This window comes from Engystomops pustulosus, chromosome 1 (genome assembly GCF_040894005.1).
Source record: "Engystomops pustulosus chromosome 1, aEngPut4.maternal, whole genome shotgun sequence".
NCBI lineage: Eukaryota > Metazoa > Chordata > Amphibia > Anura > Leptodactylidae > Engystomops > Engystomops pustulosus.
The window spans coordinates 203,184,050-203,204,262 of NC_092411.1; the positions used below are offsets into that span (position 1 = coordinate 203,184,050).

Genomic DNA, 20,213 nt, shown 5'->3' on the forward strand with positions numbered 1-20,213 from the left:
ATATTCACCAAAATATGCAAAGGGAACGTTAAATCCACAGGGTACACCAAACAGTTTTTGCTGAAAATTGCACTGAGCGTCGCACAGATCTATCATTGTTAGCTCTCTTACACAATGGTAACCCAAATAAATAACTATATATCCATAAACCAAGCTAATGAGATAACAAAAAGTCATGTTTAGATGTGCGCCATTGTGTTAGCCGCACAATAACAGAACCCTCCGCGGATCATAAGAATTTGAGTGAGAGCATCATAACATAGGTGTAAGTAATGGAGGATGGTGTGAAATAAAAACTTTATTCCAGAAAATGTGGGTGTTTTTGGTGTTACATATAACTTTATGGGCATGTTCTGGGTTGCGGTGTTAATATGTAGAGACATTAGGCGAGGAGAATCGAAGGTTCATCGTATCAGTCAATCAGTCAAAAAAAACTATCACGAAATAAAAGACAATAAGAGAGAAAGTGTGTTCTTAGATAGTTCTGCATAGAGAAGGGTTAAAAACATGAATATTAGTTCATATTATCCCTTCTCAAAATGTAGTAACATATAAAGTGAATATTTCCATTATCTGTGAGGTGCAGCAGCTCCTGTGTGCAGCAAATTCTCCCTGCAGCCTGATGGCTAAGAATCTGGATTGGGGGGTACAATTGAGGTGGCTGTATCTCTGGCTCTGTGACACATAGAACCTCACATCTTTTTTCCTATGAAAGAAGAGAGTCTCCTCTTTTATATGAATCTATGTTTCTAAGTGTCAGGAAAAATGGAGATATTAACTGTTAAACCGCCATGGGAAGTTATTTTTATTAATAAAATGGCACCTGATATTCTCACTTTAAGTCTGAATATTTCTGGATCCATGGCACCTAGAAACACAATTCAAGATTCATTTGAAAAAAAGAGATGCTCCCCTTCGCCTACCCATAGCACCGGCCCTGAGCTGAGGCCCCTAATTTTACCACCAAAAACTGGGAAAACCTATTGACTCAAGTACAAACCGAGGGTCACAGCATCCCAGTATACAGCCAGCCAGCCCCCTGTAGTAGCCATCCCGCAAGCCTGCTACCGCCTTTAGTAGCCAGCCAGTCCCCAGTACATAGAAAAAAAATAAATAAACTAACATGCTCAACTTCCAGCGGTCCCCGATGCTCCTGCCCTTGTAACAGCTCTGTTGTCAGTCTTCTTTCTGTTGTAACAGCCGGCAGAGGAGCGGCCTTGCACTCTGCTGGCCAATGCATACAATGACATCATCAGCGGCGACATCAGCCGCATCATAGTGTTCGCTGGCTGGCACAGCAAGCCGGCTAATGCAACAGAGAGAAGAAATAAGAACCGCGCCAAGCATCGAGGGTGTCGAAAGGTGAGTATGTAAGTTTATTATTTTTATTGACTCGTGTACAAGCCCAGGTGAGGTTTTTCAGCACATTTTTTGCGCTGAAAAACTTGGCTTATAAACAAGTAAATACGGTACTAAATGGAAAGAATGCACTGATAAACTTCAGTTATATTTCAGCCCCATAAATATATTCACAAATGACCAGAAATAGTGTTTTTTTTTTGCATACACACAATGGCCCAGATTTATTTAAGGCCCTTGAGCCAGTTTCCTGTCAGACTTTGCACATTCTTTTTAGTGCCGACTTCTTGCACATTTATGTATACATGTATGTATTCCCGACGTGGCACAAAATTCTGCACTGAAAGGGGTGTTCTGGTGCACATTCGGTCCATGCGCCACATTTATAAAGTAGTGTCTGATGGAATTGTATTGCACGCTCTAAGTTAAAGGTGCACCAATAAAAAGTTGGTGCACTCTGTGGGGGCAGTGCAGGGGGGGCCAGATTTATGAAGAACGTGTGCCAGAAATCCTGAATCTAGCACCCTCTGCACAATATACAGGCAAACTGCACCTGGTGCAGTTTGCACTGTTATTGATAAGTGTGGGCAAATAACTTATACTAAAAATTAAAGGGGTTCCCAGAAAACAAAATGGCCTATCTATGGGATTGGACAATAATATGAGATTGGTGTGGTTGAGTACAGACACTCCCATCGATAAGCTAATGGCAGCCCCACCTACACAGTGGATAGAACTGAAAGCAGACAATACTGTATCTGCCGTGAAGAACTGTACAAGATACTTAGATAGAAACATGGTTCAACAACAGCAGGTTTATTTTAATGCAGTATTAGCAAAAGTACCGCCTTAAACTGGTGTCAATATGCAGTTTTTGTTATTCAAGGTATTAGTTGGTTGATGATGAAATGTAACCACAACTAGATATATTGCCTTGATGTTGGCAGCTCCTACATTTGGGTGAAAGTCAAAGTTAAGGTCAAGAAACCCAAGAACTCTGTAGGGCTTTCATTTTCTAAGCAGAAACATTACTCAGTGCACTAGAGGAAACATCATCAGGTGCTAAGCATCCAATTGCTTTGGAAATAGCAAGTATTTGTCACAACAAAAGTCCAGGATTCATTTTGGGGAACACAGAGATCAAGAATTCTCCACCACTTGTCGCAGCTCCTCAAATAAGGGACCAAGCTCCTTTTCTAAACTAAGGATAAGGCCTACAAGAAGAAAAATAGAATTAATGCAGGAATTTATGTTCATACACTCACTTTCTCCTGTATATTCAGTGCATTAACAGACTACAAACCACTGATAAAAAAATTAAAAATACTCCCTGATAGAATGTTATCATTCCATAAACATCTGCTCTGAAACAATGGGGGAGACTTATTGTGGCTTCTCTGGCAGTATTCTGGCGCAGAACCACTTGATTTTCCCGTCAATTTCAGGTATTCTGTGACCCACTATGGGCATAGCATGAACTCCTGGCCTGCAATGTTAATTATACTCTCCACCGGAAAAAAGGGGGAGACCATAGTAGAAAACTCCGCCAGTTATTAACAAAGAAGCATGAACCTGTACAGGTAAATACATGTGCCCGACCGCCGGCGGAAGTCTTAATGAAATTCCCCCAATGTTGGGGGATGAATAAAAATGTAATTTACACGTTTTACAGCATTTAAATTCTACCAGGTGTTGGCCTCCCACTTTCAGTGCTGTATGAGCAAATAATTAATTGCCGATATTAAGGAAGTCTCCATATTTTGACAGTGGGGAAGCAACCACATTATTTCCAGCCTCCGCTGAATGTGTAGATACCATACATTGGTTTCCATGCCCTATATCCTCCACTGGCCTCCACTAAACATAGGTTTCAGAAATAGCGTAGTCTACTAAGTTTTTCATGCTGCATTTCCTGTGGGATGGGATGTATACTAAGCAGACAAAGACCAGAAGGAGCTTCTGCCTGACAGTATATGTCAAAGTAAATGTTCAGCATGTACAAATGGAAAATTCCTGGCTTACTTGCTGAACATTGGCACATAACATGATGTGAACATAGCTTACGCACACTTTTGTTGGCTTTGTCAATTTCGGACAATGGACCTTATTACTGGACCTCATAATGGAAATGAGAGTCTTTCAACTCATAGTCAAGGGAGGAGTTGTAGACACAATATGATGTGCAAAATAACTACTGTTTTGTCTGTCTTGGTACTAGGACATAGATGCAGAGAGAAAAGGGTGTACATGACAGATTGGGTTAACAACAACTTCTTCACTGGTGCAGTGTGCACCCGGCTCTGATCGTGATCTCAGTTGGAAGGTCATGTAACCAAACCATCAGTGACCTTTACTGAATAACTGCAACTGGGGTTTTTCAATAAAAGGTCAATGATGTCACATGTCCTTCTACCACACACAATGACAGGGGCTGCAAGCTGCTTGACGTCTTAAAAAGAGGAGAAAAAAACACAGGAGATTTTGCCTTTAGATGTGTCTGTTTGGCATGTACAGGAATCATTGGGACTTATGGTAGCAGGCATAAAAAGATACGAGGGCAAAGAGAGGCAACCAGAAGGATGGAGGGGTATAAGGAAATAAGCAGTGGGAGATATATATATGTATATATTTTTTTCTTTTAAACCAAAAGTTAATTTTTTTCAATTATGCCCAAGTTGTCACAGAAGTGTAGATCCAGTGCTCACCTGTATTGGCATTGCTGCTAGCTACAAAGCTCACTACCAAAGGCAATCTGTTAAACTGGACAACCTGAAATAATGAACAAAAAAACAAAGAAATGAAGAGATGCTTATAAGCTTTAAATGTTAGAGTTTTATCATTTACTGTAAATAATGCATTGTTGAACATTGAAATGTTCTGAAAACTTTTAATGCTTTATCATTTCCAAGATCATAGATTAATACTGAAAAACCTCATTTTCATGGTAAACATAAGTTTTAAATAAATCTTAATCATTTGTTGCTTCTAAGAGAAGAGAAAAGCATGTCAAATGCTAGGGACCAATGGGGCGACTTTACATTGGAAGATGGAAAGTGCAAATGTTAAAATCTGCAATGATTACAATATCAGAATGAAATGTAACTGGGTAAAACTGAACAGTAGGGAGACTTTTCTACACTGTGTGGATGCCTTGAAGGTAGTGCGAACCACCAGTAGTTTTGGCCATACACAACTGCAGGAACTGGAAGCTGTGACAACGCATTTGGCTGCAGAATGTCATTCACATATTACATATAGCCTGTTTATATGGCAGTGGGGATGTTGAACTCTTTTGTAGCAAGACCTTTGTCTCATCACACCATGCCTGTAAACACATCTGCACATCCACTATGCTGCAATTGTGAGCCCCCCAACAAATTTTCAGCATCTAACCCCTGAAAGATGGTGTCCATCCGATTCACAACATCTACACAGCATCCTAGTGGTGCCCAGTAATTCAACAACAATATAGTAAAGATACAATCACTAATAATGAGCATCACCTTACATGACTGTGGTATAACATTTTTACAATGATTCTATACATCTGAAGACAACACAGTGATTACATGTATAGTATGTAAACATGTTGAAACAAAATAAGATATACTGGGGGTGCTGTCAATGGGTGCTGTAAGGAAATGCATAGCACTGGACTACATACATGTAGTCATGCTGTGACTATAACATTACCCACCTGATAAGTGTTGTAGTAACATATGATGCTTTTGTTTTTAGAGAGTCCCAGCTTGCTTCCCTGGTCAGTGGCCAGTGCGAACGTGGACAGGAAACTTGGCCTCAGAGCATATTCCGGGGAATTCTCGTTTGCAACTGATTGAACCAAGACAACAATAATAATAGTTTTTACTGTGAACATTTACAACATATAACTTAGCTCTACTTGACACTTAGACCTTCAAGAATGGAAGGGTCTATGGCACGGGTACTTCTCTGTGGGCAGCCAGGCTGGTACACAGTTCACCGGACAGGACTGGAGACCTCCTCCTGCGGTCCGAGGAAGACCAGGATGCGTCATGTTCAGTGCCATTTTAAAGTGACACATCCTGAGCTACCTGGAACTACCAGAGGAGCAGCAAGGTGTGGACAGACCTGGATTACCATTAGAGCTTTTTCTCCGGGCCCTGCAAGTATAAATGTTCAAAAAGCTACAATGATACACCAAATTTCTCCACTTTTTTCCACCTTGGTGTGCTCTGGACACTAATACGATTAAAAGCTCCGACAAAACAAAAATAAATTACTGCTAAATTGCCGTGTTGGCTCTTTTAGATAAATAAGTGGGTTCTTGTTGTAGTTTGAGCTTTGGCCTATAAAAGGTTCACCATCACTGGTCTAAGGGAAGTCACAAGGAAAGAACCAACTTTATGGCACTTTATTTGCATATATTCTCTTACCTTTAATAACAGGCACACCATCTCTGTCTGACACTACGATGGCATGAAGTCCTTCAACACTGTTAAACAATGATGGAAAAACTGATCATCTGACATGACCTAGTACTGAATACATATTTGCATGTCTGTCAAACATATTCACTTTACTAAAACAAATTTATATAATGAGCCAAGGCATGGTCATCTATTTTCATACCCTGTGACTATGTTAAAGTGCTGCACTTAGGCAAGTTTATACCGCTAAACCAGCCTAACAAAACCTGAAAGCTGACATGTATGCTGAACATACACTTTATGCCAGTGGTGGCGAATCTATGGCATGGGTGCCAGATGTGGCACTCTGAGCACTCTCCGTGGGCACCCAGGCCATCACCCCGGCACTGAGTTTTCAGACTGGACTCTGGAAACCTCCTCCTGCAGTCCCTGGCCACCCAGGATGTGCTGTGATCAGTGCCATATTAAAGTTACACATCCGAATTTGTCTGGGACTACAGGAGGAGCAAGTAGGAGTAGACAAGGCTGCATTATTATTGGAGCTCTTGCTTTGGGCCCCTCAATTCTTCCTGTTCAGGGGCCCCTCGAAGGAAGATACAACGATAATCTGAATGTCTACTCTCTCTTTAAACTATATGGATGTCCCCAAAACACAGATGCAATTACAAGCCGTGACAAAACAGGTAGCAACAGTTACTGTTTAAATTGCCATGTCGGCACTTTGCATTTAAAATGGTCGTAGTTTGGGCACTCGATCTCTAAAAAGGTTCGCCATCACTGCTTTAGGCTATGTGCACATGGCTGTGTGCTAAACACTTTATGTGTAGAGATTCTCATTAAAGGGACCCGGCACCAAGGACCTCATTTTTATTTAAAGAGAGGTTGTAGAAGCCCATTACAGCTGCATTGCAGATGTCTTTCTGCCTTTTCTGGGCTTTTGATTTATGTTATAATTGTGTCTATTAGCTTACCTTGCGGCCTCACAGAATCCTGTTCAGAGTCCCAGGTTTGTTTTGGTTTGGATGCATTGAAAGAAGAAAAAAAAAAAAAAACATGACTTGTCTGTGCTGCTCAATCACTCCTCTGCCCTCAGCCCCCACCTTTGTGCTCCTGTACCACTCCTCACTACCCCACTGATGTCAGCTCACCAGCTTGTGAGCTCTGTCCTGGTGTGAGTAGCTGTACAGAAGCACAAAAGTAGGTGCTGAGGAGCGAGTGAGCAGCACAGACAAGGCACATGTTTTTTTTTTTAAATGCATCCAAACTAAAACAAAGCTGGGAATCGGGACAGGATTCTGCCAGGGTGCAAGGCGAGTTATAACACGCAATTATAGTGTAATGCAAATCCTCTAAAAAGGCAGAAAGACATATTTGCAATGCAGCTGTAATAGGCTTCTGCAACCTGTCTGTAGAGAAAATGAGGTCCCAGGTGACAGGTTCCCTTTAAGCCCTCTACATGTTGCATTAATAGCTCACTGCTTGAGGAAGAGACAGAAGACACAGGACAGAGGAAAAATTAGTTACTACAAATAACATACTGTTTAAACAGACCAAGTACGATTCCCCAGTAGGGTCACCCATATTGTTATTACCATAGTAAATGGCCAAGTGGAATTGCGAGTCATGTGACTGCCAGAAACCTTCAGCTTAATGACAGATCAAGGGACAGTGCACTTATTTCTGATAGCACGCCCCTCTGAACACTACTTCTAGGTCACTGGTTGATGGAGCGTGACAAGGGTATACACGTAACCCTACAACAAGTGATTTTGGAGCTGCGTTCACGGAGGATCTGCAGTCAGTAATGAGCACAAAACCCCATGACGCACTGGTAAACTGCAGGACACAGAGCGCTAAAGGAAGTCTTGAAAGCAGATGATGGCAGGTCATGTGACACGTGCTCCTCTAGGCAGAAGGGGAAAGTTTACCAGATAAGGACATTATGAGTGACCCTATTACAGTACTGTACTTATCTGGTAACCTTTCTCATATGTGGCCAACCAGCAAAGGAGGAAGCAAAGTACCTTGGAAGTTTTTTGTACAGGAACCGTCTCAAGTCCTAGAAAAAGAAAAATTAGAAAGATTATCACACAAAACTGAAAGATTTAAAGATTCACAAAGTTAAATCTGCATCCTCATTTGTCAATGCAAAAGTGAAGCCCCTGAGATTTGAGATGTACAAGGCTCAAACCCCCTTAAGATAGACAAGTTCCAAAGCCACTTGTAGACAGGACAAATGGCATTTATATGGAACTTCTTTGTAAATGGTTGCATAAAGGGGTATCCTGGAAAGACATGTAGGACCTTGGCGTGCCATACTGTTTCCATACAGCCAATATAAATTCATTGAGTGTGATGTACACAGCTGATATATACCCGCTATATATCTTACTGCACGAAGCACAGGGAACACAAATATCTAGCAAAAATGAATGTGTAATGTGTTGCGCAGACTGGATACTTACTTCTGCCATGCTTCTTCTCGGCAGTCTTCTATAAAATCAGAAAACACGTTGTCAGTAAGTTATACACTACACCCAGAGCCACATAAAATTTCTAGTGCTAGCATATATGCATAATATATATGCACTGCAAACCAGGTAACTCATACTTGCTACAGCTGAGCATGTATGTGTATAGTGGGGAAGGAGGCAGAACCGTCTACATAACAAGGTTATATATAGGATCCATAATCAATAGCAGATCGCAGTAGTCTAATACTTTGCACGCCATGCTTAAACCTGGGTTTCACCACTTCCCAACAGGCATTGTAATAGTACAGAGCACTTTGGGAGTGGTTGGATGGTGAGGGCTTACAGGCTGAGCATTCTTGGTACCAGGTGGGTGTTTTCTGCATTTTGCAGCAAACACCCACCGGTAACACCCACAGGCAGTGTTGGCACCGACCACGGGTGTTATCCATGAGCATCCGGCAAAGCTGCAAGAGGCATTTAAATTCCAGCTGCGCATGCGCACTGCCATATTGGATTTTATCGTTGCCCCCTGTAAGTTCATCGGGAGGGGGCACATAAAAAATGTAATAAAAAGCGACCAAAAGGTTGTTCAGTCCTCAACTTGGTAACAATGCAAAAGTTCTCTCATCCATCAAAAAAAAAAAAACAAGACCCACAGCTCTGTATACTGAAGTATGAAAAAGTGTCAGAATATGGCACTCTTTTTTTTTTTTTTTTTTTTTTTTTTACAGAATGTTTAAATTTTTCGAAATGTATAAAATATAATAAACCCCATATAAATTTAGTATCCCCATGATCATACTGACCCAACAAATGAAGGAGACATGTCATTTGGGGAACTCAATGGAATATGTAAAAACCAAGCCCACAAGAAAGTGGTGCAAAAGTGTTTTTCCACCAATTTCACTGCATTTGGAATTTTTTTTCCCAGTACAGGGCATGGAATATTAAATACTGTCGTTATAAAGTGCAATTTTCTTTTATAACTGTATTTAACATGTAACATTTTTTTTTAACAAAAAGATTATAGAGAACAACAGACGCCACATCCTATAAAGTGGCAAAACCTCCTTGCAAAACCGAATTGGAGGCTCTAGGCTAGCAGTAGACTGGCCTAATGTGGCAGAATATGGTAAACTAGTACATGTCTCATAGAGTGCAACAACAGTAGTGTAAGTACACCCATTGTGAAAGGAAAAGAAAAAACCAAAAGGGAAGATTTTTGACTCACAAAGAGCCCATAGAAAAATATTTGGAGGTGATAGATGAATGTAAAACCTTGAAAACACAAAGACAGGATGACATGACACAGTAGCCCAATGGGAGACAAGGGGGACTATATAGGACTCTCAGAGCTGTAGGAATAGAGGCACAAGACTATATAACCATATCCTGGAAAACCCTTAGGCATTCATGCAGCAAGAATCCCACAATTTACTAAAGGTGTCTATCGTATTGTTCAGGGAAGCCGCTCCAAAAAGCAAATCTCCTTCATTCGGACAAACAGGTATGAAGTGCAATATGTTACACAAAAAACAAGCCCTCACACAGCTCTTCACATGGAAAGATAAAAAAAAGTTACAGATCTTTGAAGGTGGGAGTGCATTTGGCTGATACTTCCTAAACACTATTTAGGCAGCTCTGTGGTATCATCTCGTAATCTGTGAGCGCTGTATAAATAAAATAATTCTTATTATAAAACACATGCACACTCGGCTGAGCATCCATGTGGCTGCTGGATGAAGGAACTGCCAGACTTCACGGAGACCTATGTCCCATCACTAGGAGCCCAGAGGTATGGGAGGGCCAGGTCCTCACCCCTCTGCAGTGAGGGGAGGGAGCGGACAGTCCTCAGCCCATAGATAGTGGAGGCTCCTGCAGGCACAGCTCCTGCCTCCTGAGACACCGCACACCACCTCCTGCAGAAACAACACACTCACTGCATATCACACGGGAGCATCGTGTACTGCACACATACACAGCCGGAGATCTGCACCGAGCTCCCCACTCACTTACTTACCTCCAGCTTCCTAGGCTGCTTCCACTGCTATCAGCTGACAGGAAGTCACGTTACTCGCTATGGGCCATTCGTCTTCCGCTTCCGCTGAGCGGCCATGTCTGTTGAGGGCAGTGTTCGGAGGAGCTTATGGGCGGAGCTAGGTTGTGCACCGCTGTGGTGTATAACACTGCCTCCTCCTGGCCACAGCAGTGTGCTGCACGCGTCCTCTGTGCTGGAAGCCATTTAATCTACATACACTTTTATCTTGTATCAGATTCCCTTTTTCCCTGCTTAACAGCAGCACTGTAAACATGATGATACAATGGTGCTGTAGGGACTCCTTGCATCATACATCCCTACGGTGCAAGGACTCCTCAACCTGAGGTAGGTTACTCGTTACACTGTGGTTGGTCTCTGAGGACTGTTTCCCACGTGCTGTTTTTGTCACGTTTTTAAAGGGAACATACCACCCCGATTCTACCTATAAAGGTAGAAGGGGTGGTAGGTGGATGGATGGGACGTAAGGATAGCCCTTTTTTGGGCTAATCCTCACATCCTGGGTGTCTTTTACAAAACTTTATTACATCTATATGCAGATTTTTTTATGCGGCTACTGGGGCGTGGAGTAGCCGGACATTAGGCTACTAGTCGTGGCTACTCCACGCCCCAGTAGCCGCGTTACTCCGCCTACCAGGAAATCTTCAGCACGCTGCTCGTCCGAGCCCCCCGGCTACTGCGCATGCGCAGTAGTTCCGCGGCCGCGCAGCCGAAGGCCTGCGTTCTGCGCATGCACAGAACGCAGGGGACCCGGACGAGGGCGCGCAACTCCTGGTAGATTATCTGGTAGGCGGAGTAACGCGGCTACTGGGGCACGGAGTAGCCGCGACTAGTAGCCTCATGTCCAGCTACTCCACGCCCCAGTAGCCGCATAAAAAAAATTGCATATAGATGTAATAAAGTTTTGTAAAAGACGCCCGGGACGTGAGGATTAGCCCAAAAAAGGTAGGTAGAATCTGGGTGGTAGGTGCCCTTTAAACACATCCAAAACGCAAGTGGGAGGGGGTTTAGCCAAAACACATATTTCATTGCAAACTCATATGCGTTTTGGCCAAACCCCCTCCCACTTGTGTTTTGGATGCGTTTAAAAAACGTGACGAAAACGGCACTTGGGAAACTGCCCTGTAACAGGGACCCTTCAGTGTGAAACTGATCTTATACTGCAGCAGATTTATCAAAGTGTCTAGGTCTGCATTTGCTCCTAGTCAGTTAAGTTTACAACAGAAAACTGCGTAAAAAAGTGCAATATTCTGGCATTGGAGGCAACCCGGCATAGCTCTCAACCATCCCGGATTCAGCGGGACAGCCTTCATATCAGGCTCTGTCCCGCTATGTCTTGGGACCTCCGAGGTGCTGTGTGTGGCCGAGGTGGCAGGCACAATGACGTCATCCTGCCTTCCGGCTTCAGCAGGGGAGAGGTAAGTATGTAGTGATTTTTTTTCTTTCCTAAGCAGTCACAAGTAGGAGAGATGGGCAGCTGTTGACAAGGGAAGCTGTTGCTGGGGGGTGGGGTAAGCCTACAGTATAAGGGCTCATTTAGACTAATGTAAGAGGGACCGATATGGCGTCCGGTCACGTTGCAGTGAGAACACGATGGGGCAGATTTATCAAGCAGTCTGAATATTTCCAGTTGCCCATGGCAACCAATCACAGCTCCCCTTTAAAATATTCATGAGCACTGGTGAAATGAAAGCTGAGCTGTGATTGGTTGCCATGGGCAACTGGAAATATTCTGACTTTCAGACAGCTTGATAAATCTGCCCCGATGTCTCACCACACCATGATCGTGCATGGCGAAATATAGGACATGTGTTATATGAGTGGCGCTCATCCCTACTCCTCTCCAGCATGCTGGCATGTTTCTGCTGATAGGGATTTTTATGCAGGGCCCCAACAGCCCTCTTGACTTTTGTAAGGTGAGTCCTAATTAACCCTTTGAGGGAGGATGAGATAGCTGCCGGCAGCGAGATGACAGAGTAAATGAAAGACACAGTTCGGTCTTCCGATGCACTCAAATTCAACTCAAAAAAACCCCAGCTGTATTTTAATACAGAGAAATCAGCATTTGGGGTGTTGTATGAAAGGAGATAAGGCACTTAGATTCGATTGGACATCAGCACATTCTGGGAAAAAAGTTAATTACTTGTGCTCAGTTCTCAGAGAACTTGTACACAGATATTGTTTATACTAAGAAGAAGATAAGTGGACTCCAGAATCATAATATAATCAAGGACAGAGTGGCTTCTCATTAACCCCTTAAGGACGCAGGGTTTTTCGGCTCATTTCTCGCTCTCCAACTTCAAAAATCCATAACTTTTTCATTTTTACGTGTACAGACCTGTGTGAGAGCTTATTTTGTGCGTAACAAATTTTCCCGTAATGTTATTTATTTTAACATGCAATGTACTGCGAAGCTGAAAAAAAATTCCAAATGTGGAAAAATTGAAAAAAAAAACCCAGTGTGTCACGTTCTTGTGGGCTCAGTTTTTACGAATTTCACTCTTCGCTCCAAATAACACCTTTACTTTATTCTTTGGTTCGGTGCGATCGCGGTGATACCAAATTTATATAGTTTTTATTGTGTTTTAATACATTTTCAAAAATTAAACGAATGTGTACAAAAAAGAAAAAAAAATTTTTGCCATCTTCTGACGCTAATAACTTTTTCATACTTTGGCGCACGGAGCTGTGTGAGGTGTCATTTTTTTGCGAAATGAGGCGACGTTTTCATTGCTACCATTTTGAGGTCTGTGCGACATTTTGATCATTTTTTATTTCATTTTTTATGTTATGTAAAAAGGTGTAAAAGTCGCAATTCGGACATTTGGGCTCCATTTCCCGCCTCGGAGGTCACCGCCACGCCCGTAACCGTTTTTATATTTTGATAGATCAGGCATTTTGGGACGCGGCGATACCTAATATGTTTGTGATTTTTACTGTTTATTATGTTTTATATCCGTTCTAGGGAAAGGGGGGTGATTTGAATTTTTCATATTTTATTAATTTGTTTTTATTTTTTAAACTTTTTTTTTCACTATTTTTTAGACCCTCTAGGGTACATTAACCCTAGATGGTCAGATCGCTCTTACCATATACTGCAATACTTCTGTATTGCAATATATGGCATTTTTGCAGCACATTCATTACAATGAGCCACTGGCTTATTATAACGAATCTGCAGAAGCCATTAAGCCTCGGGTCAAAAGAAGACCCGAGGCTACCATGGCAACCAATCGCAGCCCCCCGATGACGTTCGGGGGCGCGGCGATCGCATTAAAGCCGGCGGCAATCACATGGTTAATAGCCGCGATCGGTGCAAGCACCGACCTCGGTTATTAGCGGTGGGGGTTTTCTGCAAAATGCAAAAACCCCCACCTTTGTATGAAGAGGACTCAGCCCGTGAGGGGTTAAATGTCAAAGGGTATTAGCTGACAGGCGAGCAAACAGGTTACATAAAATGAAGTTTGAATCATGACATTAACTTGACAATGGCCAGGGAACATGGCCGCTGTATCTACGATGGCGGACAGTAGTCAAGATGGCATCCGAAACCAGTGCGACCTCCTTAACACTGCCCAGCCTACGGAAGGCAGGTCAAGGTTTGTGTGCATTTATCCTAAAAGGGAGCCGCTGGAGGGGGTGCAGTATGAAGGGGAGCAACTGGGGGACACAGATTGAAGGGTATCTGCTAGAATGGGCAACAGTTCACTGTGCTGGGGGCACAGTATGAAGAGGAGAATCGGGTAGGGGGCACTGTATGAAGAGGAACAGCTTTGGGGGGGCACAATGTAAGGAGAGCTGCTGGAAGGACACAATATCAAGGGGTCGCACAATGTGACAGGGACATGGGGGACACTAAGGGTCAAATTATACAGTCTGCAATAGATACAAGTGATATGTCCCTTACCAGCACAATGGTAGCGTGAGCACTTTGCCCTGCATGCAAACACTTGTAATACGTTGGGTCCCTTATCTGCGTTGTGACAATTTATACGTTATGGGATGTCATCTGTAGTTCTGATTGTGCTGGGATTAATTCACCCTTTTTCACTGTATCATGACTTTATACAAGTTTTATTATTTCATTATTAATAAAGTATAACTTTTAGGGCGCTTTCACATGATACGTTGCGTCACGTTTTTTGATGCATTCCAAAGGCTACAGCCTTGATCACATGGCGAGGCTTCATTGCGTTTGAGCAAATGCAGTGGGAACGGAACGGAATGTAATGTAATGTAACCTTTGCATGTGATCAAAGCTGAAGCCTTTGAAATGTGTTGAAAATGCATAAAAAAAAGTGACGCAAGCATCGTGTGAACGCGCCCTTACTATTATTGTGATGTCCTGGTAGGTGCTCTTTCCATCTCTGTTGGTAGCACATAGTGCAGTAAGCATAGCCATTTAGTATTCCACCTGTGGTTTAGCATTTGCTTGTGTCTAGGTTTTTCTTCTGTTTTGTGTCTGTGATGAATCCCCAAAAAAAAAATGAACGTTTAATCCCTTAAGGACCAGGCCCTTTTTTGTTTTTGCGGCTTTATTTTTCACTCCCCCCTTCAAAAATCTATAACTTTTTTTTATTTTTCCATGTAAAGAGCTGTGTATGAGCTCGTTTTCTGCATAACAAATTGCACTTCATAGTGGTGGTATTTAATATTCCATGCCATGTACTGGGAAAAAAATTCTGAATGCAGTGAAAATGATAAAAAAAAAAAACACATTTGCTCCATTTCTTGTGGGCTTGGATTTAAAGGCTTTCACTGTGCGCCTTTAAATCTACTACTTCATTTATTGGGTCGGTACGATCACAGGGATACCAAATTTGTATAGGTTTTATAATGTTTTCATACATTTACAAAAATGAAAGCCTCCTGTACAAAAAAAACCCAAATCTTAATTTTGCCTCCTTATGGCGCTAACTTTTTCATATTTTGGTGCACAGAGCTGTGGGTGGGGTCATTTTTTGTGACTTTTGATGACATTTTCAATGCTTCTATTTTCAGGACTGTACAGCCTTTTGATAACTTTTTATTGAATTTTTAATATTTTTCAAAATGGCAAAAAAAAAACACCATTCTTGACTTTGGGCGCTATTTCCCATTACGGGGTTAAATGCAGTGAAAAACAGTTATTATTTTGATAGATCAGGCATGTTTGGACGCGGCGATATTTAATGTGTTTATGATTTTTACTGTTTATTTATATTTATATAAATAAAGGGGGGGGGATTTACATTTTTATGTTTTTTTAATATATATAATTTTACATTTTTTTACTTTTTATTTTTCCATTTTTCAGACTCCCTAGGGTACTTTAACCCTAGGTTGTCTGATTGATCCTATCATATACTGCCATACTGCAGTATGGCAGTATATGGGGATTTTGCACACCATCTATTATAATAGATAGCCTAAAACATTAAAGCCTTGGATCTTTGTGTGACCCAAGGCTGTCATGGCAACCATTACGTCACGAGGAGCGCCGATCAAAGGGTTAACACCCGGTAAACAGGGGATAGGTCGGATTTCGGCAAGCATTCCGAACTATCCCCATATATTAGCGCAGGATACAGCACTGGGAATAGGGACCGGTGGGCGTGGCATGGACCAGTGAGAGGGCGACACAGGACCAAGGAGGAGGTGAGACTGAGGAGGTGAGTGCAGCCCCTTTAAAACCAGTCACGTCAACAAGTTTCGTTCTCTGGTTTTTATGTAAAACTACACCAGATCAGTACTGGCATAGATTTGCCAGACGGGAGCCTTTATCATATGGTTTTAATGGACACAGAATTTTTTCTTACAGGTTACTTCTTCACCAACAGTAAATGAAATCTGCATCATATATTACTGCCCATGGTCGGACCATACCTTGTAGCTCCACCATACAGAGATTCTCTCCTAGGCCTGTCTAGCACAGCCATTGTTAACCCCAAACAGGAACTAAATGGTAAATTGTCCAACCATGGGGGAAGATACTTCTGAATGTAAAAGCTGGCAGGTATTTATCTGTAGCTTTCAGGCTATTCGCTTCACTGAATGCTCATGTTATGACATACTAGTATGTAAATTAAAAAGCATGGGTCCACACATAAGAATACTAGGACTTTATTTATTATAAGACATCAGTCTGAAGGAGACTACACAACAGCATGAAGTTACCATAAAGGCTTTATTCATAGACAGCGTAAAAACACATAACCCAAGTTATTTTTGGGATATTCCTGCATTATAAATGCCCTAGAAATGGCTACCGTAGAGAAAGCCATCGTTACGGTGTTGTACAATTTCAGTGTTGGTAACACACCATATAATCCAGTTCAAACACAAGGTGCAACTTTCCTACTTGCAAAACCCAAAAGCATTGCCGAGAGTCTCAGGCTACTTGTTTAAGGGTAGCCAGGCAATTTAGAAGGGGCAAATTTCTTCCTGCTCTGCCATTTCATTTAACTGTATTGCCATCATTATAAGTTAATCTACTATCAGAATCGCTGTTGATAGACCCCTAACATTTTCATTTGCATCTGGCCGCCTCGCCCAGCCCTTATTTCACACCACCCTGATGCCTCTCAGCCTGGTGTAGGGTCAGGAAAAGGTGGTCTAAGAAGGAGTGAGTAAATGTAAAGACAGAGCCCCCAGAGCCCCTCAGGCACATATGTAATAAAAAATTGTGGGCATTCCTAAATATAAAAAAATCACTGATGGTAAACCCATGAGACATGGCCAACCATCTAATGTACAATGGGGTAGTTGTGGCAGAGGGCATGTTGGAATTTAACAACTTTGTCAAAGGAGTTTATTCTCTCTTTTCTAAGAACAAGATAACATACAACTTTTTTATCAATAGAAGTGAATTACAAATTTAGGACTACCATTACTAATCGTATCACATTTACCATTCGCTTTCATAAGAGTAACAAGATCTCCCACTGTGCCGCTCAAACCTAAAATTGTAGATTAGCAACTGGGTCACCAAACTGTTATTGTCACCAAAACTTCAAATTCCCACAAACCTGCACATTTCCCTGTACAGGACAGCTTCATTATTTTATATTCTCAACAGAAAAAGATGAAACCGTCAATGAGAAAGCATTATTATTTAGTATCTAATCAAATCAAGGCAAATACCACAATGCAACCACCAAATGTAACAGTGAGGTAGTTGTCCGATCTGAACTGTGGGTCAATAGAGAATGGTAACTACTCCTTTAATGGTAGGCACATACAAGTTCACTGCTTTTATTTGGACCTCTTGGAATAATATGTAGTGTATTGGTCATATTGCTTTTTTTTTTGCAAAACCAAACTGTTATAATGCAAAAATCTTGCTAGACCAGCATCAGAATAATTCACAAAAAGTGTTGTTCAAATTCTGTGAAGTGGAAATCTAAAATGAAGACCAGAGTAACCAATGACTATGCTTTTTGATGGAAGATTTCCTTTAAGCTGCCAATGAACCAGGGACACTTACTCATAGATCCAGGCACTGTGACTGTGGTAATCTTCTTATATTTGTTATCTATGGCTGACACGTTCTGCTTACTGTAACAGCCTGTAAAGCTGCAGCACGGAGGAGCTCTGCAAACACCAAGAAGAGCTCCCCATGCTCATTAGCATAATATTACAAGTCCATTGCAGTAGGAGGCCATGGATAACAAATACAAGAAAATTACCACAATCATGCTGCCATTATCTATGCTCCTGGTTTTTCCATGATAGATTTCCATTAGGTTGTAATGTCTGGCATTCTAATTTAAAGTTAATGTAGATCTAGGCCTATGTTCTAAATCATGATATAGTTTCTCTTGTATAATAAACAGCAGTGATACCCTAACAGACTTGCTTGACTTAGGGGAAAGCATTCTGCTACACATCATATATTAAATGGTTTTAATGCCCTGATGCCAGGATTGTGCATTGAGAAGCCCTAAAAGAACAAACATCCTAGGCACAACTAACCCGCTCTTCTTCTGCCACCAGTTTTAAAGAAGTCAAAGCTAATCTACAGTTCTAATAAAATAGGGAAGTTCTTTTTTAGGAGGTGATTGCATTAACAGATAGTATGGACTGACTGCAAGTCGAGCCGCTTTCCCTCCTTTTAACCGTTTAGCAGCCACTTCTGCAGTATTAGTCTGGCACTTGCAGGACTTCAGAGACCCAACCTCTAATCACTGGACTTAACAAAACATGGAATGGACACGTAATTACTGGAGTTGGTTCCAGTGATTACAGGTTCCGTCCGGTAAATCCTGCAAGCGCATGGAGCGAGTTTCCCGGACCAGGCTCACTTGTGGCAAACTGACCTTAATCAGATTTTAGGAAAATAAGCTTTAGGTGAATAACTTCTTCAGTAAAAACAAAAAAAGGAATGTATTTTATCCGGTTCTCTGCTGTCCATGTTCTTTCTAGTGAAGAAAGTTCATAGCTTATGAACAGTACTGACAAGTTTCTCACCCCATTCACGTACAATCATGAACATATCAGCAGTGGAAACGGTAATATACCCATATCACAGTAACAAAGTGGAAAATGTACCTTGAAATATTGGTTATATTTAATATCAACGAGTTAAAATGGTCCTGGAAGGGTTAAATAACTAATGACATTGAAAAATTAAATACTTTTTGGTGCAGAGACTCTTCAAAGTTACTGGAAGTGAAAAAAAACAAACATATTTCACATATAATTTCATTAGCTCTTATATACAAGAAAACTTACTGCCATATTTACAAAATGCCCATGGACACAGGAAAAGTCATCTCCATGGTGCTTTATATAATTTATACACTCTGTAATTAGTTACACATGAGGTTGAACTAAAAAAAAAAAATAAAAACAAAGGAAAAACTGAATCCTCGACCTTCAAGTTGTGTCAGGAAGTTAAAAGATGATCCACGTTAACTGGATGGATGGGTCATATCTTGCTCCTTCTTCATGAGAAAATGTACAGTTCTTATATTACAGGAAAGGAAGTATGTATACAAGGCAGACTACTGTGATCCATCATCCACCTCGATAGATCGAGGTCAGTCTTTCGAGTTCTTTACAATTATCCATCGATATCGACTCTGCTTTCACTTTCAGTCTATTATCCCGGTAAACCTTTGCCGCGTGCATTAAATCCGCTTCTGAAAACCAGGACAAAGATATCACATTAAGAACATGTGGGAAAGAAATGTTAAATACTGCAAAACATGAAACATCAAAATTAAAGGGGATGTTCATTAATAGTTATTATTTAAGCTCATCTAGAAGTGACCATCTGGCTGTGTAAACATAGAAAGTGAAACTTACTGCACTTACTGGTCTGACATTATTATTGCTATAGCCAACCACTGACTGTAGCAGAGTTTATTTTGTTTTTTTTTTAATTGAAAACCCTTTCATAAATGATACAATTTCTATAAGGAGGCCGAGTAGCTTACTCTGCTGTCTTTCTCGCCAGCAATTATTCCGGACATTAGCAACGTAATCCTCTTCAATGTTCTTCTCCAGCTTCTGTAGTAACAATCCGCTGTATTCAGACTGAAAGTCCTTGCTGACATAATACGACACGCGAAGATTTTCTGTCACACGCTTTATAGTTTGTCCACTAATAACAGAGAGAGGTAGACTTATATGAACAGGGTGGCATTTCTTATCCAATGTGGATCAAGGTAAACAGGCAGGTGAAAAGCCTATGTCATCCAATATACAGATAAATAGTAGATGAAGAGCTAGTTAAACCTCTCAAATTTTATTCACTACAATATTATTGAAAAATAATAGCATTTAATGGGACAGTGTCAACAGATTTTACCCCATTAAACCATCAGCCTCAGGTAAGGTATGAAATGTCCTGTCTAGAAATGTGCCCTTTTACCAGAGATGCATCATTTTTAGAGGCTGAAGAGAAAGCCCCATCTTTAGTTCTGTAGTATC

The 20,213-nt window shown here is 41.4% G+C and overlaps 2 protein-coding genes across 4 annotated transcripts in view; both read right to left on the reverse strand.

Moving 5' to 3' along the window:
• Positions 1 to 2,159: 2,159 nt before the first annotated feature.
• LAMTOR3 (late endosomal/lysosomal adaptor, MAPK and MTOR activator 3) lies at positions 2,160 to 10,410 on the reverse strand. 3 transcript variants are annotated; one of them, XM_072118424.1, is made up of 7 exons: positions 10,263 to 10,410; positions 8,234 to 8,261; positions 7,793 to 7,827; positions 5,775 to 5,833; positions 5,057 to 5,190; positions 4,065 to 4,128; positions 2,160 to 2,573 (listed from the first exon to the last, which is right to left on the reverse strand). In XM_072118424.1, the coding sequence occupies exons 2-7, from the start codon at positions 8,240 to 8,242 to the stop codon at positions 2,500 to 2,502; spliced, it is 375 nt and encodes a 124-aa protein (XP_071974525.1). In that variant the 5' UTR covers positions 8,243 to 8,261; positions 10,263 to 10,410; the 3' UTR covers positions 2,160 to 2,499. The 3 variants fall into 3 exon arrangements, with proteins under 3 accessions (XP_071974525.1, XP_071974517.1, XP_071974535.1); XM_072118416.1 differs by lacking the exon at positions 10,263 to 10,410 and adding an exon at positions 10,183 to 10,250; XM_072118434.1 differs by lacking the exon at positions 10,263 to 10,410 and adding an exon at positions 10,061 to 10,174.
• Positions 10,411 to 16,384: 5,974 nt separating this feature from the next.
• Positions 16,385 to 20,213, reverse strand: part of DNAJB14 (DnaJ heat shock protein family (Hsp40) member B14) — a 30,880-nt gene continuing 27,051 nt past the window's right edge. Inside the window, exons 7-8 of the mRNA XM_072118446.1 lie at positions 19,718 to 19,884; positions 16,385 to 19,420 (exon numbers count right to left, since the gene is read on the reverse strand). Of these exons, the coding sequence (XP_071974547.1) occupies positions 19,296 to 19,420; positions 19,718 to 19,884 (292 nt within the window). The 3' untranslated portion in view covers positions 16,385 to 19,295. The remainder of the gene's footprint in view (positions 19,421 to 19,717; positions 19,885 to 20,213) is intronic.

Coding starts and splice junctions, on each gene's coding strand:
- LAMTOR3 (XM_072118416.1), bottom strand. CDS start 10,202: ATGCTCCCGTGTGATATGCA. Junction 5,191..5,774: donor TGGTGTGCCTGTTATTAAAG/GTAAGAGAATAT, acceptor TGGTTCAATCAG/TTGCAAACGAGAATTCCCCG. Junction 2,574..4,064: donor TAGCAGCAATGCCAATACAG/GTGAGCACTGGA, acceptor TTCTTCTTGTAG/GCCTTATCCTTAGTTTAGAA.